At 47.5% G+C, this 22,500-nt stretch overlaps 2 protein-coding genes across 7 annotated transcripts in view; both read right to left on the bottom strand.

Annotated features, from left to right (window-relative positions):
- LOC113805727 (alkylglycerol monooxygenase-like) overlaps positions 1–22,500 on the bottom strand; it is a 231,612-nt gene that overhangs the window by 128,871 nt on the left and 80,241 nt on the right. The gene's annotated exons all lie outside the window — the stretch shown is intronic.
- Positions 4,338–22,500, bottom strand: part of LOC113822737 (uncharacterized) — a 35,605-nt gene continuing 17,442 nt past the window's right edge. For 2 of the 6 annotated variants that reach the window (XM_070126928.1, XM_070126929.1), the window contains exons 4-9: positions 15,361–15,444; positions 13,309–13,545; positions 13,009–13,077; positions 12,721–12,826; positions 9,609–9,953; positions 4,338–9,421 (exon numbers count right to left, since the gene is read on the bottom strand). In XM_070126928.1, the coding sequence (XP_069983029.1) occupies positions 7,601–9,421; positions 9,609–9,953; positions 12,721–12,826; positions 13,009–13,077; positions 13,309–13,475 (2,508 nt within the window). In that variant the 5' untranslated portion in view covers positions 13,476–13,545; positions 15,361–15,444 and the 3' untranslated portion in view covers positions 4,338–7,600. Of the gene's footprint in view, positions 9,422–9,608; positions 9,954–12,720; positions 12,830–13,008; positions 13,078–13,308; positions 13,546–15,360; positions 15,445–22,500 lie in introns of all 6 variants that reach the window. The other 4 variants (XM_070126926.1, XM_070126927.1, XM_027375270.2 and 1 more) reach the window with 3 other exon arrangements.

Raw genomic sequence — 22,500 nt, 5'->3', positions numbered from 1 at the left:
CAATGGGTAATAGGGGTAGAGATGGCTGTTGGAGCAGGAGAAGAGTCTGGGGGTGAGATGAGGGGACTGGGGAAGGCGGTGAAGTATCAGGAAGAGCGTCAGGAGGGAAAGAATCCGGAGGAGGACACTGTTGCGACAGAAGGGACTCACGTGAGTATCCAAGTGGGAGAGGTAAGGACAATGGGGAACGAAAAGGGAATGGTGTACCGCGAGAAGAGGATGGGGTTTGTTGGGAAAGAGGAGGAGGAAGTGGGGTAAAAGCGGAGGATGAGGATGGACGGTAGAGGGCCTAGGAATAGAGGGATTGGAGGGTGGATGGAGGAGCGGAACACTTTCTTGGGTCATGACTAGGATTTTTTTAATGTCTTCCACAGTTTCTGGAGGGGATCTGGGTAGGGGGTCTGAGAAACAAAGGATCTCTTGTGAGGAGACGTGGGGATTGATGTTCTAGGAGCAGGGGAAAAGGAGGGTGTAGGAGAGGGTGTGGAAGGCGAAGATGGAGTAGAACGTTTAGATTGTCTGGTGCGACGCGTAAAGTGAGGGGGAGGAAGAGTAGGTCTTGAAGAAGTGGTAGAGATTGGAGTATCTGGATTTAGACTTGATAAGGGATTTGAAAAAGGGACAGGGAAAGTAAGGGTAGGATGGTTCAGGATAGAGAGGAGAGATACTGGGGGAGATGCTGAAACATCTTGCGGAGATAGGGGGGTGCAGAGCGAAGGACTGTTTTGGAATGGATAGAGAGAAAAACCTCGTCGGCATGCTTCCTGTCTAGCCTCACGTAGAGCGAGAGAACTGCTGCCTCACATTCAAGTTTATAGACAGGGCAGCTCCTACAAAATATGTTATGGGAGTCACCACAGTGGGCACATGTACGTGACTGAGCAGGGCAATTTGAACAGTCATGACCAGGTTGGGCACAGAGGGCAGTGGGCTGTGGATAGAAAGTGTTTGGCTGGGTGGCCAAAACGCCAACATTTCTGACATTGACGAGGAAGGGGCCAATATGGTCGGATATGGTAGGCCAATCCACCAAAATATACTTCATGAAGGAGGTCTTGTATACGGAAACTAATAATGGCAATATTGACGTGGGACTTACGCTGGTCTCTGGGAGGAATAGTGTAGCACTATATTGTTACTGCATCATAATCGGCAAAGTAGGTAAGTAGTTCTTTACACAACTTGACCGGTTCTTGTCTCATGTGGGACAATCAGTTGGTGGTGGTGGTGGGGGGGGGGGGGGTAGTAACAGTTCCAGTTAAAGAGTTGGGTGAGGTTCGGCAGGAATGGGTTTGCCAGTAAGGTCAGTTAGGGTAGATAGTGCACGAGCTTAGGATTCTGATGTAACTGACAAGGCGTGAGCGATCAGAGCGACTGCGAAAGGTAACCTTGCCTACTTGTTTCTGGAGGCACTGCTGAAGGAGAAAGGTATTCTTAGAAAAGGGATTTGTGGGGGGGATCAACAAAGAATCGATCCCATTTGGCTGGGCCAGAGAGTACTCAAAAGGGTTGCATGCAGAGGTAGAGGCAGTAGAAGGACGGGGGCAGGAGGAAGATGGGGTGGTATGGGGTGGTGTGGAATGGAGTAGTTCTGCCGGGGGGGGGGGGGGGCAACAAGGATTAAGAGTAATAGGGGAAGACGGGATAGCCATTGAAAAAGACTGTGCAGTAGGAGATGGAGAAGACATTGTTTGGAGAGAGGAAGGGGTGAATTCTGGAGGTGGAGTAATAACCTGGGAGGAAGGTTCAGAATGGATTGAGTTTTCAGTAAACGTCAAGGAAGGGGCATTAGCATCAGTGGTCAGAGCTGTGGTCGGAAAATTATCAAACTCGAAATCAGATAGGCTAGTTGATGAAGGGGTAAGCCCCTAGTAAGGGTAAAGAATCTTCATTATTGGCCATGGTGAGCCTGAATAAAATGGGGAAAAGAAACAGTCTACCCTCAGGGTCCCCATAACGGGGTAAGGGCTAGGAGATTAACCAAGGGCATACTGTCCCCTTGGCTCCCAGAAGCTGTTCGTGACTGACACAAAGCCAGTCTTTCATCCTATCAACATAACTCTCCCACCTTAGGAATGGGACAGAAGGGGATGAAGAAGATACGGAAGAGGAGAAAAAAAAGACCAAGCAAAATTAGTTAAGGCGAGGGCTAAAGTCCAAGGTAGGGACAATCCCTACATTGCGTTCCAGTCTCCGTCTCCTGAGCCCTCTACGACAACAACGAACAAGGTACTGGGAGGGATAGAGTATTTAATATGTTTGTAGGGGTGGGGATAGTAAAAGGACTGGGGCGTGTGGAAGAGGGGGTTGTGTTGAGAGAGGTATTCATTCATTTAATGAAAATTTTCTGCCGCGTCAACATTTAAGGTCAATAGCAACGCATACAAAATACATTGATGGGGCAGGCTTTGGGATCGAAGCCCTGGGTATGGAAAAGTCATACACCATTATGATAAAATATGATAAAAAAGGTAAAAAACGAATTAATGATTAGGACCAAATGTGTTATATGTCAAAGGATATAGAGCGGTGTTGGTTAGTATGGCACTGAAAAGGGTAAAGAGGAAATATCAAATGGAGTATGAAGTCCGTTCAGGACCGACAAAAAAACAGACTTTCATCCGTTCAGCACGGCTCTCTCAAACGAGGAGAGAGAGGGTTAGGTGTTGGGACAGTGGCAGAGATTGTTGTGTCTGGATTAAGAATGGCAAGAATAATTTGATTAGGAGAGGTAGGGGTCGAAATGGGAATGCAAGATGGAAGAGGAATGGGTACGTGGGGGATGTACAAACATCTTGGGAGAGTGGGGGAAGGGGCAGAGTGAACATTATTAGAGTATGATTATGAGAAGAGAAAAACCTCGTTGTGCTTCCTGTCTGGCTTCGCATAGAGTGAGGCCAAGTCTGAATCCGAGAGTTGCCACTTCAGATTTAAACTTGTAGGTAGGGCAGCCCCTATAAAATACATGATGGTGTCCACCATAATTAGCAGATGTACATGATTGTGCAGAGCAGTTTGATCAATAATGACCAGTTTGAGCACACACAGGGCATCGGGCTGTGTTTGGGAGGGTGGTCTAGACAACAATTCTGACAATTCTGAAAGGGGGGAGGTTGATATGGTCGGTCAGGTTGTAAACATCAAAGGGGAGGTCATGTCTACAGAGAGCAATTTTGGCAATACTGGTACTTATACTGTATCATGATCCATGAGACAGGCGAGTAAATCTTGTCCATAATCTGACCAATCCTTATTGTGGACATGGCAGTTTGTCGAGATGTAGACAGTTCTGGTACATGTATTGATGATGGGATGTGGTTTGTCAGGGTTGATAGAGCTTTAGCTTGGGTTCCGGATGTAACCCTGACAAGGCAGGAACATTAAAAGGTTACTACAGAAGGAAACCTTGCCAACACATTTTTTGAGATATAGCTGGAAGTGGAGTGTGTTGTCAGAGTAAGGGGTTCACAAAAAAATTATCCTATTGGCTTGACTAAACAGAGTATTCAAGATGCTTGTTGAGGTGGAGGTAGTAGAAGGACGGGGACATGTGGAAGAAGGGCTAGCGTTGAGAGAGGTAGCACTGCAGAGTGGTCAATAAGGCTGTATAGTAGTAAAAATCGAGGATGGAGTAGTTAAAACAAGTTGTTGAGTTGGAGGCTGTGAAGTAGAGGATATTGGGAGAGGAACATCTCCTAGAGGTTGATAATTGACCTGGGTAAATGATTTGGGCTGAACTGATGTGATAGTAGGCATTGGGGTGGGGATAGTAATAGTATTATTCAGAGTTGTGATCAGAGGACAGCTTGCAGTCGGGGAACCATGAGAAATGAAATCAGTGAGGCTATTTGATAGAGAGAAGCCTCAATACCCCTAATAATGGTACAAAGTCTTCGGTATGAGGAAAATGACGAGAGTAAGGGGAAAAGACTGTAAAATTGTTGAGTCAAGGGTTGAGGCCCAAGGGTGTTCCAGCATTGGGTTCTAGTTCTTCTTTCCTAAGTCCTCCCACAGCAACAATGGGTATTGGATGGGGAGGGGGAGGGGGTAATAGAGTTTTGGATTGTGAGTGCCGAGAGGTTTACATCCACTACTCATTTAGCAAGAACACGGAATTGGTCTATTCTTCACAAGTACTACTGTTTTTATTTTTTTATTCTTTTTTTTAATATCACTAATAGTTATCTCCAGTAGCTTCATTTTTGGAACCATGATAGGTAATGTTAAGAGCAAAGTAAAGGAATGTTTCATTCACTGATATGTCAGCTGCCGAAATCCGTAGCGACATCGAGTCCAGAGATAAATGGCAATATTTTTAGGGCAATAAAAAATCCATCTGATAGCTTAATTTACTCACACGAGGAAGTACACGACTAGCTTCCTTGATTCACAGGCCCATAATCTCATCCCACATTTATCCCAAACTTTTAATTTTAACATTAACAGGAGGTACAAAATGTTATCTTCAACCTTCATCCTACGAAATAAGAAGGGAACGCTTATACCCACACTGAAAATGGGCTTCCCAGTGTTCCAATAGAGGCACAATGTTGCAGGATGTATGAATAGTCCTGCCAACCAGCCTAAGCCTTTGGTACACATTAGATAACTTCAATAGTGTAGCATTTATTATTTAAATACAACCAATAATCACACTTGCGTTGCTAGTTATACAAAATTAATTCAAATTATCGATGGACAATAATACAACTTGGTGACACATGTATGGCAAATAGATTTGCATCCTTTTCAAAAAGAATCATGTAGCTAAACAAGTATATGGAAAGAAAATGCAATCCAAATATTATTTCTTCTTTGCTAATCTCATCAATATTCAAAATCTAACAAAGATGTTAAAAAGCCTTCAAATTGTCCTTCTGGTGTACACACAATTACAAAGTTATCTTAAAAAGAAAGCACTGGATGACCGGCAGAAGATTTAGAGTGAGCGGAAACTCCTCCACCTTATGGATAACCCTACAATTTTCCTGGCACTTAAAGAGGCATTTTCCAAGTTAATGTGCTTAACCTATTGAACGCATTGTCACCTTCATACATTTTCCAGAAAGGACGACTCACAACCTATAGGGAATATTACAGGTTTCATCTGTTTACAGTATAAATAGTTTATAAATAAAATTTTGATAGATCTCTGCTTAAAACATACATAAAATAAATAAAATAATGACATTATTGCACCATGAAAATTAAAGGAGGGAAAGTAACACCAATGCAATGATATTCTCAATCCACATCACATACAAACAATCTCTCTTCACTTAATGAAAACATGACACACTGGACCTCCCAGGCTTTACATAACAAATAATAACAATATAGTTTCCACTCGTAACACTATGCACACACCTTATTCTCATAAACATTATGATTTGGCAATATAACATGTGATGGTAGACTTATACTCTGTATGCAAATGATGTATCACTTCTGTGTAACAAGTTAAATGCATTGTCATGGAATTTAAATCCATCATAACTGTGTAAGTTCCATGGCATTAAGATTTTCAGGAATCAAGTTTCTGTATGTGAATGTATCCTAATTTTTAAATTTGATTGCAAACATCTCTTGCAAGAGGGGAGGGAGAAACAAAATCTACCATTATCACAATCTAAAAGAATGGTAAAGTTTGAGAAAACCATTTCTTTACCACATACAAAACAAGGTTTTACCTTCAAAGTATAAAATCACTTCCCAGTCAAATATCCTAATACACATCTTTGGTTCCTCTTCCTATTTTCCATAATACAATTTATACAATAACAATTTTGGCATTTTACATAACATGGTTATCTTTCTTTTATAAATATATCTCATACATAAGCTTATATGGAAAAAGGCAAATAGAACTATAATAAACATGAAACATGTCAAAAGTCAGAGTAACTCTGCACAACCTTATGTGGTCAGTTCAACTAAAATTCTCAACTATAACTATGGGTGTTGTATATACTCACATCTCTCATTCAAAATGCAATTTCAATGTTTGACCCTAATGAATGAATTTACTCTTAGAGCACATCTCGTATATATGTAAGCATATATATGAATGGCAACAGTATTATCATGTTCATCAAATGGCAGGAAAAAATACACTCTACACACACACACAAAAAAATAAATAAATAAAAAATAAATAAACACAAAACACTTGGATTTTATATCCAGGTCTTCTCATTTTCTTATAAACGCTTTGGTGTAAAGTGTTTTTCTTTTAGTCATGCCTAAGTATATGTAAGTTTAAGTTTATGCTTATTATGTTTATATATGTGTATATGAAAGTCATTCTGCATGTGTATCAAAAAACAATCAGACAAAAAAATACATACACAAATGCACGTGTATCTATGATTAGTTATATATGTGCATGTATATATACATACTTCGCAAACAAATTTTTGGGGAAATTGCAAGTAAATATTCCTCACAATGACCAGCAGAGCACAAATTCACATGGAAAGCGGGAAAGAAAATATTTCCCGATGTGCCTTAGTGTTAACTTCCCTCCCCTGGCCCTTCTATTCTATTTTGTTTTTCTCTCCTCAAGATTGGTTTAGTTCTGATGTACTGAGAACATGTGAGCAAACTAGGATAATTTTAACCAAATTCTATTAATTAGAACATTCATCAACTTGCAATATAGATGCATGGAAACTTTCTCCTCTTATTTTTTTAAATGATTTTTTTTTTATCTTTTTTTCCCTTTTTTTCTTACTCATCACTTTTCCCTGTTTAATGCCATCACCAACAACAAAGTGCATGCAAAACTCTGCCTTAAACATGGGAAAATATGAGATACAATATTGTCTTCCAACATTTTTTGAGTCACATTATTAACAACATTGTGCTGAATGGAATACATTATGACTTCTCTATATCAAATGACTTGGGTCGTTATCCTTGTGAATGAACAAAGATCTATTTAATGTATTAGAATATTGTACAAATGAAATGGATGGCTGCTATGAGAATTACAGACAAAATCTTTAAACAATATTACAGAATAACAAACATGTAATTCAGATATAATCTCCTTATACACAAAGTCCTTAAACTAAGTGGCATGAAGAAAGACAGGAAAGACACAAGGAAGAGAAAAGAACAAGAAGAGACAAGAGAAAGAAACATGACATGGAAATCTCAGTGTAATATCTCCTAGTGGCCAGATCACATGCAGGATGGTGTGCTGAAATGTTATACAATGGCAGAGCATGAATCCTAAAAGGGAGATCAACATGTGTGCATTTACCTGGGTTTTAGAATGTGGAGAGAGGGGTGAGAGATGGGGAGAAAGTGGGTGAGGTGTGAACTTTGGCACAATCACATAGCCACAGTATATTCACATGAAAACACAACCATATGTTCCTAGAAAACATTCTAGGAGGCCTTATCCTAATGAACACAGTCAAGCACACTTTGGGCAATTATTGCCATGAGTGATATTCTTTCCTGTTAACCCACAAATCACAAAAAATAAGAAAAAAGTTTTTCTAACACTTTCCATCATCCTTTACCCATAGCACTTAAATATGAACTCTCATCAAATTTGGTCAACAGTTGCTACCTTGCCTTAAGAAGTACTCTAAGTGCCAACATCTGCTTCATGTGAGTCAGTTTCCAGGAGTGGTGTGGGTGGTGGTGTCATTGGCATTAAAGCACAGTGATCATCACGGAGAGTTGGCAGTGCCCTTAAACTTGCTTCTGTGAGAGAACTAAAGGAACGCCTTTCTTGGAGAGGGCCCCTGGGGCTTGGAGGGGCAAGGGGATGGGGGAATTTGCGGGGAGAAGGTATTGCCTTGTGGGGAGAGGAGTGGTATTTCCGAGGTGAGTCAGACAGCGTTAACCTGTGGCCATCGACCCGCCTGGGGCCCACAACTAGCATCCCAGACAAAGTTTCCTGGCTCGCCTGGGCCTGGGGGTGCACTGCCATACCAGTGTGTAAATTCAATTTGCTCAAACAGCTGTGACTGCCAGTGTTGTGGCCATGATGAGGGCTGTTGCTGCTGCTGCTGCATGGGTCTATCATTTCGTCCATGGACTTCGAGGCTACTCCCTGCAGATTGGAGGGAGCACTGGGACCATGGCTGTGAGGGTTGAGGGGCACAGCAGACAGATGGGGGTATGGCCCAGACATTCCCGAGGATGTTGTTGTTGTTGGGGTCAGGCTCTGGGCACTGTAATGTGTTGATGGTAGAGGGATCATAGGCCACTGCATCATCACTGGTGAGGGCCACTGGTAGTAGGGCCCGACTGTCCCCCCACACTGGTAGTATGGCATCATCACAACTGGACTTTGATTCATGTACCCATATGTCGCTTGATTTACTCCACTCCCAGGGTACTGAGCCTGGAAGGGGTTGGGAGAGCCACCCATCACCTGGGTACGGTTGCTCATGGGGCTGCTGTTCTTGCTGCTGCTGTTGCTGGGTGTGCTGCTGGTAGAAGTCATTGTGCTGGCAATGTTGCTGATTTGTGTTGCTGACAACAACAAAGCTGTATCCTTGCTGAGGGCTGTAGGGGGACTGGCCGGGGGAGCCAAGGAGGAAGCCTCCTCGACTGGTAACTCCAGGACTTGGGAGCTCAGGGGTAATGGGGCTCGTGCGGAGGCCGGCAATGCGCTGTGGGGTGAGCAAGCCATTTGAGGCCACCAAGTGTGCTTGTTGGTGGTGGTGGTGGTTGTGTTGCTGCTGGTACTGTTGTGGCTGGTGCTGTTGCTGGTGCTGTTGCTGTTGCTGGTGCTGCTGTTGCTGCTGCTGCTGTTGGCTTTGGGGGTTAATGGGCAGGTAGGTGGAGGAGTCAGGGGCCACCCAAGGGAAGTCCATGAAGGGGACATTAACATGCGAGATGCCTGCAAAGGCACTGGGCTGGCAGGTACGGGGGTCATCGCCCCACTGTGGTGGGGACACAAGGATGACGGGCCCAGGTGGGACCCCCATCCGATCTTGGCTGTCATGGGTATCCAGCCATTCCAAGCCATTGGTTTCGTGGCCTTGTGTGTGCTGCTGTGCTGGCTGGTAGGGTCCACACATGACCCAGCCCCACATGGGGATGAAGGGCTGGTTGCACCACCAGGTGGGTTCAAAGGCCTTGGGGTTGCCTTCGTCATGTTCCTCTCGACTGGGATCTTCTCCACACCAATTTCCTCCACCCTTTTCTTGTGGCTCGAACCATTCTCCTTTGGGGGCCTGGTGTGTATACTGTTGCTGCTGAAACTGCTCTTGCTTGCTGTACTCATAATGCTCGATACTGCTGAAGAGCTGCTGCTGTGGCTGCTGTTGATGCTGCTGTTGCTGCTGTGGCAGTGGCTGTCGTTGAGCTGGTCGAGAGCGAAGGAACCTTGGTGGGATGTCTGCAGGGTACTGGGAGAAGTGCCGTCGTCGCTTCCCCCACCCACCTTGCTGTCCTGCCACACATCACACTCAGTCAACAGAAGTAGTTATAGGACCTTTACTAATTTAACATCCTATTAACTTCACCTAATAATGACAAGAGGAATGTCCTCTGATCTGAAGCTCAGCATCAAATCTATCTCATCAAAAAGCAGAAAAACAAGAATTGTATTGCCTTCTGAAAATCAAAAAGCAACTTACCTCAGTTGCGTTATTATTTTTATCCACATCTGAAGCCATAGTCACCGAGTCCTGTGCCATGGGCTTCGGCCTTGCAGTTCCTTGAGGATTCTTTCCGCTGGTGGTGGCAGTAGCAATGGTGGCGGCGAGGGGTTTGATCTGCAGCAAGGAGTCATGCACGGTTTTTGTTGCTGCAGACATGGAAGTGGAATTGCCAACAGTGGTGGTGGTGGTGGTGGGAGTAGAGGGGCAAGCCAGGGACACAGGGGTAGAGGCGAAGGGCAGGCTTCCCACGGCAGAAGCTGTGGTGAAGTCCCCATGTGGTGGACTGCTGGGCTCAGCCACACATGGGGAGTTGCACTCAGGCTGAAAGGACAAAGGTGGGTTCAGTTGATGGCAGAGGAAACAAATCCACAGGACCAGCATAAAATAATTATCGCATGTGTCAAAGAAGTGAAAAATTGGAATGCAATAACTCACAGATGTTCAAACATGAAACTGCAATTAACAATACACTGTTAAATTCTGCAGAACCCTTTACATACATACAGATCTTCATACTCACTCACTACAAAGACTATACTATTGAATAACTTACTAAGGGGACATAAAAAAAAGAAAGAAAGAAAAAAAAACTTATTTTCATTACAATTTTTTTGCTGCAAACATAACAGATTAAAAAATAAAATTAAATAGAGGAACACCACATGCACTCATGAACACTTATGGAATAATAAAATAAATACCAACAAAGAAAATGTCAGATGTTACAAAACAGAAAAATATTGCATGCACTATCCTCATCAATCAGAGATTATCATATATTTGGATTCTGGATGCACATCATTGTACAAATTTCTGTAATATATCTTGCAGTACATAGTACACCTCAATATATGATAACATATCCTCAAGCACAAAGATCACATCAGAAATCAAACAATTGTCTAATGGAAAATTTATCAAAAAGAGAAAAGATGAAACAAAAAAAAAAAGTGTTTGGGCATTTGGCAATTACCATTTTTTTGAAACAACAACAACAACAACAAAATATTTCTATTGCACATAATGACATAAATGTCATATCTTTACTTCATATTCCTTTTTATATATACACATCACAGTTCATCTACATTATGCAAATGCATTACGACTGAAGTTTATAACTGTAGTTCTTGCAAAATTGTCAAGAGGAGGGGGTGCTGACACGCCTCATGCCAAGGGGTGGAAAAGCAAATGAAATTCCTTCAAACTTTGGCTCATTGTCGTCCCAGGCTTCACTTTTTATCTCTATAAACATGCATTTCAAACAAACTTCCCACCGAAGAACATCATGTAAGGCAAATATACAAAGAGGAGAAAGGGAGAGGGGGGAGAGGGAGAGGGAGAGGGAGAGGGAGAGGGAGAGAGAGGGAGAGAGGGGAGGGGGGAGGGGAAGGGGAGAGGGAAGGGAGGAGAGGGAGAGGGAGAGGGAGAGGGAGAGGGAGAGGAGAGGGAAGGGAGAGGGAGAGGAGAGGGAGAGAGAAAAGGGAGAGAGAGGAGAGAGGGAGAGAGAGGGAGGGGAGAGAGGGAGAGAGAGGGAGAGGGAGAGGAGAGATAGAGAGAGAGGGGTAGAGATGGAGGGAGAGGGGGTAGAGATGGAGGGAGAGGGGGGTAGAGATGGAGGGAGAGGGGGGTAGAGATGGAGGGAGGGGGTAGAGAGGAGGGGAGAGGGGGGTACAGATAGAGGGAGAGGGGGGTACAGATAGAGGGAGAGGTGGTACAGATAGAGGGAGAGGGGGGTAGAGATAGAGGAGAGGGGGTAGAGAAGAGGAGAGAGAGAGAGAAAGAGAGAGAAAGAGAGAGAAAGAGAGAGAGAGAGAGAGAAAGAGAGAGAAAGAGAGAGAAAGAGAGAGAAAGAGAGAGAGAAAGAGAGAGAGAGAGAGAGAGAAGAAGAGAGAGAAGAGAGAGAGAAAGAGAGAGAAAGAGAGAGAAAGAGAGAGAAAGAGAGAGAAAGAGAGAGAAAGAGAGAGAAAGAGAGAGAATGAGAGAGAAAGGAGAGAGATGAGAGAGAATGAGAGAGGAATGAGAGAGAAAGAGAGAGAAAGAGAGGAAAGAGAGATAAAGAGAGTATTAGAAAGAGAGAAAGAGAGAGAAAGAGAGGAAAGAGAGATAAAGAGAGAGAAAAGAAAGAGAGAAAGAGAGAAAGAGAGAGAAAGAGAGAGAAAGAGAGAGAAAGAGAGAGAAAGAGAGAGAAAGAGAGAGAAGGAGAGAGAGAAAGAGAGAGTAAGTGAGAGAGAGAGGAGAGAGAGAGAGAGAAGAGAGAGAGAAGAGAGAGAGAGAGAGAGAGAGAGAGAGAGAGAGAGAGAGAGAGAGAGAGAAGAGAGAGAGAGAGAGAGAGAGAGAGAGAGAGAGAGAGAGAGAGAGAGAGAGAGAGAGAGAGAGAGAGAGAGAGAGAGAGAGAGAGAGAGAGAGAGAGAGGAGAGAGAGAGAGAGAGAGAAGAAAGAGAGAAGAGAGAGAGAGAGAAGAGAGAGAGAGAGAGAGAGAGAGGAGAGAAAGAGAGAAAGAGAGAAAGAGAGAAAGAGAGAAGAGAGAAAGAGAGAGAAGAGAGAGAAGAAGAGAGAAAGAGAGAGAGAGAAAAGAGAGAGAGAGAAAAGAGAGAGAGAGAGAGAGAGAGAAAGAAAGAGAGAAAGAGAGAGAGAGAGAAAGAGAGAAAGAAAGAGAAAGAAAGAGAGAAAGAGAGAAAGAGAGAAAGAGAGAAAGAGAGAAAGAGAGAAAGAGAAAGAAAGTGAAAAAGAGAAAGAGAGAAAGTGAAAAAGAGAAAGAGAAAGAATGAGTATAAGATATTGGTAAAAGCAATAAATGGACACAATATGTATAAGCAATTAAAAACAGGCCATAAAAGGTATCAATAAAAGGAAGTGTATGCAAACACAAGTAATACGGAGCAGAAAGAAAATACAAGAAAAATATCTAAAAAATAAAAATAAAGGAATAAAAGAACATTCAATCAAGGCAATATCTGCAGGAACAAGATGCATCAATAGCAAAGCAACAGCGCGCAAGCAATGCAAAGCAGGCAAAAGACGATAGCATTAAAAGCTGTAGCAAAAGCCAGGCCATGGTAGTTGAATTAAAAACTAGGTTCCTCACAATGTTGGGCGTTGGGGACCGCTCAATAGGTTCTATCAGGTACAATGTAGGTAGTAGAGGCTTGAGTGTACATCCCATCGCTGGGTATGTAACTTCCTCCAGGTTGCTGCTGAGCCAAGAAATCCAATTGAACGTACAGAAAAAATACATATGGTTAAACTCCACCCTCATTTACTTAACAGTCAATTCTAGATTTCAGTCAAAATACCAGAGATGATAATAAAAAAGGGGGTGAGGGGGCTGATTTCTATTGATAACACAAAAATAATGAAAGCAATTCCATCATACCTGAGGGTAGGAGCCAGGGGTGATCCACCTCCACTGGGGCGCAGCTCCCCACTGTGGCTGAACGGTTTGCTGAAATGTCAGGTTCATTGTGAGAAAGAATATTCCTTGCTTTTGTACAAATCCTTCTACTTGTATCTGGTTTACTGGTATTTAAATTAATGACACACAGGCCTAATAGATGTATTTCAAATATATATACATACAAATGTGCATAACGGCTAACTGCTGTCTAAATAAATATTTTCAAACCAACATCTAATCTGTAGCCACTCCTCTATGACCCGAGTGATATATACTAACCGTAGGCTGATACTGGTACTGCTGGGGGTAGTACACAGGCTGCGGGTACATGATGGTTGGATAGGCCGAAGGCGTTGTGGGCGCTGCCGGGGTCTGGGGGAATGTTGGGTACTCTGTTGGCGCCAAAACTGGCACCGTGCTCCCGTATGTGGTGTAGGTTGCAGCATTTCCAAAGAAGACTGGTCCACCAGTTCCTACTACACTGTTGCTGCTCTCTACTAAGCGCGGTGAATATGTCTGGAATATGGGTGGCTCAATATAAATATAATATAAATAGCTTGATGTAGGATATTAACCCCATTTGACAGTATGCAATCTTGCCATAAAGAACATAGTGACAAGACTAAACCTCCAAGTTTTGTGTCCTAAAGTGCTGTCTGCCTGTTTGGTTGTGGCTTCTATAGTTATTGTCCCTCATAAGTGGGTTTAAAGCCTAGTCCAGATTTTCTAATTCCCAGTTTTTAAAATAAATTCTGCTTGATACATAAGCACACATTTAAAAATACATACAAACACACACTGTACTAAATACATCTGATACACACAGTATTAAATTTATGTTTGAACAGAGTTACACTGTGTTAGTCAAATCATCCCACAACTTAGTAAGCAAGTTCCTCTACAAATATGTCCCTAAAGTTGAATATGGGACCTATTTTGCCCTTTGATGACTGATGTTTTTTGTGTATCATTTGCTTAAAGTACACACAGAATTACCAAAAACCATCTTAAAGAGAGAGAGAAAAAAAACTAAGAAGTGTTACTCCACCAACAATACAACTAATTTGCATAGTGGTCATGTCTGAGGTACATGAGGTACATGTACACCTGGGTAATTGTACTATCCACAGTAGCTTCTTGTCAATTATGCATGAACAAAGATGGCACTAGCAGGGTTTAGTCACCAAGCGTCAATTGATAGATCTACTCGACTGTATTTCATATCCCCATTCCTTGAATTTTTTAGGTTATTTTTTCTAATGCTATTATCATTGCTGTTGTTAACATTATACTGACACTGGAATTATTGATATATCTTAAATACTAACTTCAATAAATAAGAAAAAACAGATCCCCAAAATCAAAAAAGAGCATAAAGAGGCATGATCAGATTAGGCTATTAATTGACTGATTGGTAACTAATTACTTGTGGAGCCATTTGCATGTTATCAAAACTAAAATCACTGCAGAAATGATGTATATCTATGCCATAACAGAGACAATGGGTTAAACAGAGCTATTAAAGAGCTATTACCTGATCCTAAAAGTGGGTAATGGTTGAAATAAAGGAATTATATCTGTATCAATAATAGAGACATACTTTACACATGAACAGTTAGTAAAAATATAGCATTTTAACCCAATGTCGACAGGAAAATTATGCATTCCCTTTGGCAATGCTTGTTTAAATGTTTCTGCACATAGATGGCTCTGCCACAAAGGAATCAATTAGTAGATCTTGCAACCTTGCTTTTCCTTGAAAAAGCGGGAAAATGCTTTGTTTTACTAATGCTATAATATAGACACTTAATTTTCTTATAAACATTATAATTACTATAATGTTACTGACATTACTAAAAGCAGTAGTTATATTAGAAAATATTATAAAAAATCAAGGAAAAGGGTAAACAGGTGAGACAGGTAGTTCACGTAATTGGCTCATTGTACTTGTGGTGCCGTCTATATGTCAAAACAATTCCTAAATTCAACACACGCAACGGGCAATGGCACGTACATATATGCCATGCCCGGCAGCTTGGGGTTAAGCTTACATTACTTTATTCTGTACTTAGAGAATCTTTTAACCTAGTAGTGCTGGGAGTGCACCTATACAGGCGAAGTGGTCTCGTTTTATTCTAATTTTAAAAGCAGTCCCAGAACGTACCACCTAACAAGGCTAGTTAATAGAACTAAAATCCAACTTCCTCAAAATCTAAGCATTCCGGGAACCATCTGTGTACAAACAAAACTAAAAAAACAAAATTACAGTGGATGCTGCATTTTTCTAAGGCCAAATGGGTTACTACATAAAAAAAAGACCTGAAAACTCACCTTCATGTATCCTACATCACTAACTTGTTTCTTAATGGCTGGTGCAATATTCAATTTTCTGTCTTTGAGCATTATGTTATCAGCCTGAAAAAGAACACTTTAAATAAGTATAAAGTACAAACAAAGAAAAACAGAAGCCACATATTTACACATAGGCCTACCACTGTTTTAACTAGTTTTAAAAAAGCAATTAATCTATGTGAATATCAGAGAGAGAGAGACAAAGAGAGGAGAGAGGAGAGGAGAAAAAAGAGGGGACAGAGGGAGAGAGGGAGAGTAAGAGGGAGAGGGGAACAAAACAAGGGGAGAGGAAGAGGGAGAGGGGAACAAAACGAGGGAAAAGGGAGAGGGGAACAAAACGAGGGGAGAGGAAGAGGGAGAGGGGAACAAAACGAGGGGAGAGGAAGAGGGAGAGGGGAACAAAACGAGGGGAGAGGAAGAGGGAGAGGGGAACAAAACGAGGGGAGAGGAAGAGGGAGAGGGGAACAAAACGAGGGGAGAGGAAGAGGGAGAGGGGAACAAAACGAGGGGAGAGGAAGAGGGAGAGGGGACAGAGGGAGAGAGGGAGAGGAAGAGGGGACAGAGGGAGAGAGGGAGAGTAAGAGGGGACAGAGGGAGAGAGGGAGAGTAAGAGGGGACAGAGGGAGAGTAAGAGGGGAGAGTAAGAGGGGACAGAGGGAGAGTAAGAGGGGAGAGTAAGAGGGGACAGAGGGAGAGTAAGAGGGGAGAGTAAGAGGGGACAGAGGGAGAGTAAGAGGGGAGAGTAAGAGGGGACAGAGGGAGAGTAAGAGGGGAGAGTAAGAGGGGACAGAGGGAGAGTAAGAGGGGAGAGTAAGAGGGGACAGAGGGAGAGTAAGAGGGGAGAGTAAGAGGGGAGAGAGGGAGAGTAAGAGGGGAGAGAAAGAGGGGACAGAGGGAGAGTAACAGGGGACAGAGGGAGAGAAAGAGGGGACAGAGGGAGAGAAAGAGGGGACAGAGGGAGAGAAAGAGGGGACAGAGGGAGAGAAAGAGGGGACAGAGGGAGAGAAAGAGGGGACAGAGGGAGAGAGGGAGAGTAAGAGGGGACAGAGGGAGAGAAAGAGGGGACAGAGGGAGAGAAAGAGGGGACAGAGGGAGAGAGGGAGAGTAAGAGGGGACAGAGGGAGAGAGGGAGAGAAAGAGGGGGAAGAGGGAGAGTAAGAGGGGACAGAGGGAGAGTAAGAGGGGACAGAGGGAGAGAGGGAGAGTAAGAGGGGACAGAGGGAGAGAGGGAGAGTAAGAGGGGACAGAGGGAGAGAGGGAGAGTAAGAGGGGACAGAGGGAGAGAGGGAGAGGAAGAGGGGACAGAGGGAGAGAGGGAGAGTAAGAGGGGAAGGAGGGAGAGAGGGAGAGTAAGAGGGGACAGAGGGAGAGAGGGAGAGTAAGAGGGGAGAGAGGGAGAGGAAGAGGGGACAGAGGGAGGGAGGGAGAGAAAGAGGGGACAGAGGGAGGGAGGTAGAGTAAGAGGGGACAGAGGGAGAGAGGGAGAGTAAGAGGGGACAGAGGGAGAGAGGGAGAGTAAGAGGGGACAGAGGGAGAGAGGGAGAGGAAGAGGGGACAGAGGGAGAGAGGGAGAGGAAGAGGGGACAGAGGGAGAGAGGGAGAGGAAGAGGGGACAGAGGGAGAGAGGGAGAGGAAGAGGGGACAGAGGGAGAGAGGGAGAGAAGAGGGGACAGAGGGAGAGGAAGAGGGGACAGAGGGAGAGGAAGAGGGGACAGAGGGAGAGAGGGAGAGGAAGAGGGGACAGAGGGAGAGGAAGAGGGGACAGAGGGAGAGAAAGAGGGGACAGAGGGAGAGGAAGAGGGGACAGAGGGAGAGGAAGAGGGGACAGAGGGAGAGAGGGAGAGGGAGAAGGGACAGAGGGAGAGGGAGAAGGGACAGAGTGAGAGGGAGAAGGGACAGAGGGAGAGGGAGAAGGGACAGAGTGAGAGGGAGAGGGAGAGGGAGAGGGTTAGGGACAGGAAGAGGGGACAGAGGGAGAGGAATAAGGGACAGAGGGAGAGAAGAAGAGGGGACAGAGGGAGAGAAAGAGGGGACAGAGGGAGAGAAAGAAGAGGGGACAGAGGGAGAGAAGAGGGGACAGAGGGAGAGTAAGAGGGGACAGAGGGAGAGAAAGAGGGGACAGAGGGAGAGGAAGAGGGGACAGAGGGAGAGAAAGAGGGGACAGAGGGAGAGAAAGAGGGGACAGAGGGAGAGGAAGAGGGGACAGAGGGAGAGGAAGAGGGGACAGAGGGAGAGAAAGAGGGGACAGAGGGAGAGGAAGAGGGGACAGACGGAGAGAAAGAGGGGACAGAGGGAGAGAAAGAGGGGACAGAGGGAGAGGAGGAAGGGACAGAGGGAGAGGAAGAAGGGGCAGGGGGAGAGGAAGAAGGGACGGAGGGAGAGGAAGCGGGGACAGAGGGAGAGGAACGGGGGCCAGAGGGAGAGCAAGAGGGGACAGAGGGAGAGAGGGAGAGGAAGAGGGGACAGAGGGAGAGAGGGAGAGGAAGAGGGGACAGAGGGAGAGGGAGAGGAAGAGGGGACAGAGGGAGAGGAAGAGGAGAGGGAAGAGGGGACAGAGGGACAGAGGGAGAGGAAGAGGGGACAGAGGGACAGAGGGAGAGGAAGAGGGGACAGAGGGAGAGAAAGAGGGGACAGAGGGAGAGAAAGAGGGAGAGAAAGAGGGGACAGAGGGAGAGAAAGAGGGGACAAAGGGAGAGAAAGAGGGGACAAAGGGAGAGAAAGAGGGGACAGAGGGAGAGGAATAAGGGACAGAGGGAGAGGAATAAGGGACAGAGGGAGAGGAAGAGGGGACAGAGGGAGAGGAAGAGGGGACAGAGGGAGAGGAAGAGGGGACAGAGGGACAGGGGGAGACGGAGAGGGGACAGAGGGAGAGAAAGAGGGGACAGAGGGAGAGAAAGAGGGGACAGAGGGAGAGGAAGAGGGGACAGAGGGAGAGGAAGAGGGGACAGAGGGAGAGGAAGAAGGGACAGAGGGAGACTGGGAAGAAGGGACAGAGGGAGACGGGGAAGGAGGGACAGAGGGAGAGAGGGAGAGGAAGAGGGGACAGAGGGAGAGAGGGAGAGGAAGAGGGGACAGAGGGAGAGAGGGAGAGGAAGAGGGGACAGAGGGAGAGAGGGAGAGGAAGAGGGGACAGAGGGAGAGAGGGAGAGGAAGAGGGGACAGAGGGAGAGAGGGAGAGGAAGAGGGGACAGAGGGACAGAGGAAGAGTAAGAGGGGACAGAGGGACAGAGGGAGAGTAAGAGGGGACAGAGGGACAGAGGGAGAGAAAGAGGGGACCGAGGGAGAGAAAGAGGGGACCGAGGGAGAGAAAGAGGGGACCGAGGGAGAGAAAGAGGGGACCGAGGGAGAGAAAGAGGGGACCGAGGGAGAGAAAGAGGGGACCGAGGGAGAGAAAGAGGGGACCGAGGGAGAGAAAGAGGGGAGCGAGGGAGAGGAAGAGGGGACAGAGGGAGAGGAATAAGGGAGAGAGGGAGAGGAAGAGGGGACAGAGGGAGAGAGGGAGAGGAAGAGGGGACAGAGGGAGAGGGGACAGAGGGAGAGGGGACAGAGGGAGAGGGGACAGAGGGAGAGGGGACAGAGGGAGAGGGGACAGAGGGAGAGAAAGAGGGGACAGAGGGAGAGAAAGAGGGGACAGAGGGAGAGAAAGAGGGGACAGAGGGAGAGAAAGAGGGGACAGAGGGAGAGAAAGAGGGGACAGAGGGAGAGAAAGAGGGGACAGAGGGAGAGAAAGAGGGGACAGAGGGAGAGAAAGAGGGGACCGAGGGAGAGAAAGAGGGGACCGAGGGAGAGAAAGAGGGGACCGAGGGAGAGAAAGAGGGGACCGAGGGAGAGAAAGAGGGGACCGAGGGAGAGAAAGAGGGGACCGAGGGAGAGAAAGAGGGGACAGAGGGAGAGAAAGAGGGGACAGAGGGAGAGAAAGAGGGGAGAGAGGGAGAGAAAGAGGGGACAGAGGGAGAGAGGGAGAGGAAGAGGGGACAGAGGGAGAGAGGGAGAGGAAGAGGGGACAGAGGGAGAGGAAGAGGGGACAGAGGGAGAGAGGGAGAGGAAGAGGGGACAGAGGGAGAGAGGGAGAGGAAGAGGGGACAGAGGGAGAGAGGGAGAGGAGGAGGGGACAGAGGGAGAGAGGGAGAGGAGGAGGGGACAGAGGGAGAGAGGGAGAGGAAGAGGGGACAGAGGGAGAGAGGGAGAGGAAGAGGGGTCAGAGGGAGAGAGGGTGTGGTAGAGGGGACAGAGGGAGAGAGGGAGAGGAAGAGGAGACAGAGGGAGAGAGGGAGAGGAAGAGGAGACAGAGGGAGACAGGGAGAGGAAGAGGAGACAGAGGGAGTGGGAGAGGAAGAGGGGATAGAGAGATAGAGGGAGAGAGGGAGAGGAAGAGGGGATAGCGAGAGAGGGAGAGAGGGAGAGGAAGAGGGGATAGAGAGATAGAGGGAGAGAGGGAGAGGAAGAGGGGATAGAGAGATAGAGGGAGAGAGGGAGAGGAAGAGGGGATAGAGAGATAGAGGGAGAGAGGGAGAGGAAGAGGGGACAGAGGGAGAGAGGGAGAGGAAGAGGGGACAGAGGGAGAGGAAGAGGGGACAGAGGGAGAGAGGAAGAGGGGACAGAGGGAGAGAGGAAGAGGGGACAGAGGAAGAGAGGAAGAGGGGACAGAGAGAGAGAGAGGGAGAGGAAGAGGGGACAGAGGGAGAGAGGGAGAGGGAGAGGGGACAGAGGGAGAGAGGGAGAGGAAGAGGGGACAGAGGGAGAGAGGGAGAGGAAGAGGGGACAGAGGGAGAGAGGGAGAGGAAGAGGGGACAGAGGGAGAGAGGGAGAGGAAGAGGGGACAGAGGGAGAGAGGGAGAGGAAGAGGGGACAGAGGGACAGAGGGAGAGGAAGAGGGGACAGAGGGAGAGAGGGAGAGAAAGAGGGGACAGAGGGAGAGAGGGAGAGGAAAAGGGGACAGAGGGAGAGAGGGAGAGGAAGAGGGGACAGAGGAAGAGGGGACAGAGGGAGAGAGGGAGAGGAAGAGGAGACAGAGGGAGAGAGGGAGAGGAAGAGGAGACAGAGGGAGAGAGGGAGAGGAAGAGGAGACAGAGGGAGAGAGGGTGAGGAAGAGGGGATAGAGAGATAGAGGGAGAGAGGGAGAGGAAGAGGGGATAGCGAGAGAGGGAGAGAGGGAGAGGAAGAGGGGATAGAGAGATAGAGGGAGAGAGGGAGAGGAAGAGGGGATAGAGAGATAGAGGGAGAGAGGGAGAGGAAGAGGGGATAGAGAGATAGAGGGAGAGAGGGAGAGGAAGAGGGGACAGAGGGAGAGAGGGAGAGGAAGAGGGGACAGAGGGAGAGAGGGAGAGGAAGAGGGGACAGAGGGAGAGAGGGAGAGGAAGATGGGACAGAGGGAGAGAGGGAGAGGAAGAGGGGACAGAGGGAGAGAGGGAGAGGAAGAGGGGACAGAGGAAGAGATGAAGAGAGTAAGAGGGGACAGAGGGAGAGAGGAAGAGGGGACAGAGGAAGAGAGGAAGAGGGGACAGAGGGAGAGAGGAAGAGGGGACAGAGGGAGAGAGGAAGAGGGGACAGAGGAAGAGGGGACAGAGGAAGAGAGGAAGAGGGGACAGAGGGAGAGAGGAAGAGGGGACAGAGAGAGAGAGGAAGAGGGGACAGAGGGAGAGAGGGAGAGGAAGAGGGGACAGAGGGAGAGAGGGAGAGGAAGAGGGGACAGAGGGAGAGAGGGAGAGGAAGAGGGGACAGAGGGAGAGAGGGAGAGGAAGAGGGGACAGAGGGAGAGAGGGAGAGGAAGAGGGGACAGAGGGAGAGAGGGAGAGGAAGAGGGGACAGAGGGAGAGAGGGAGAGGAAGAGGGGACAGAGGGAGAGAGGGAGAGGAAGAGGGGACAGAGGGAGAGAGGGAGAGGAAGAGGGGACAGAGGGAGAGAGGGAGAGGAAGAGGGGACAGAGGGAGAGAGGGAGAGGAAGAGGGGACAGAGGGAGAGAGGAAGAGGGCGAGAGAGGAAGAGAGGAAGAGGGCGAGAGAAGAAGAGAGGAAGAGGGCGAGAGAGGAAGAGAGGAAGAGAGCGAGAGACGGAAGAGAGGGAGAGGGAGAGGGCGAGAGAGGAAAAGAAGAAGAGAGGAAGAGGGCGAGAGAGGAAGAGAGGAAGAGGGCGAGAGCCAGAAGAGAGGAAGAGAGGGCGAGAGAGGAAGAGAGGAAGAGGGCGAGAGCCGGAAGAGAGGAAGAGGGGACAGAGGGAGAGAGGAAGAGGGGACAGAGGAAGAGAGGAAGAGGGGACAGAGGAAGAGGGGACAGAGGAAGAGGGGACAGAGGGAGAGGAAGAGGGGACAGAGGGAGAGAGGGAGAGGAAGAGGGGACAGAGGGAGAGAGGAAGAGGGGACAGAGGGAGAGAGAGGAAGAGGGGACAGAGGAAGAGAGGAAGAGGGGACAGAGGGACAGAGGGAGACGGAGAGGGGACAGAGGGACAGAGGGAGACGGAGAGGGGACAGAGGGAGAGAGGGAGACGGAGAGGGGACAGAGGGAGAGAGGGAGACGGAGAGGGGACAGAGGGAGAGAGGGAGACGGAGAGGGGACAGAGGGAGAGAGGGAGACGGAGAGGGGACAGAGGGAGAGAGGGAGAGGAAGAGGGGACAGAGGGAGAGAGGGAGAGGAAGAGGGGACAGAGGAAGAGAGGGAGAGGAACAGGGGACAGAGGGAGAGAGGGAGAGGAAGAGGGGACAGAGGGACAGAGGGAGAGGAAGAGGGGACAGAGGGACAGAGGGAGAGGAAGAGGGGACAGAGGGACAGAGGGAGAGGAAGAGGGGACAGAGGGACAGAGGGAGAGGAAGAGGGGACAGAGGGAGAGAGGGAGAGGAAGAGGGGACAGAGGGAGAGAGGGAGAGGAACAGGGGACAGAGGGAGAGAGGGAGAGGAAGAGGGGACAGAGGGAGAGAGGGAGAGGAAGAGGGGACAGAGGGAGAGAGGGAGAGGAAGAGGAGACAGAGGGAGAGAGGGAGAGGAAGAGGGGACAGAGGGAGGGAGGGAGAGGAAGAGGGGAAAGGGGAAGAGAGGGAGAGGAAGAGGGGACGGAGGGAGAGAGGGAGAGGAAGAGGGGGCAGAGGGAGAGAGGGAGAGGAAGAGGGGAGAGAGGGAGAGAGGGAGA

This window comes from Penaeus vannamei, chromosome 11 (assembly GCF_042767895.1).
Source record: "Penaeus vannamei isolate JL-2024 chromosome 11, ASM4276789v1, whole genome shotgun sequence".
Lineage (NCBI taxonomy): Eukaryota > Metazoa > Arthropoda > Malacostraca > Decapoda > Penaeidae > Penaeus > Penaeus vannamei.
Note: the sequence above shows the minus strand (reverse complement) of the source record. Positions and strands in the feature narration are given on the sequence as shown.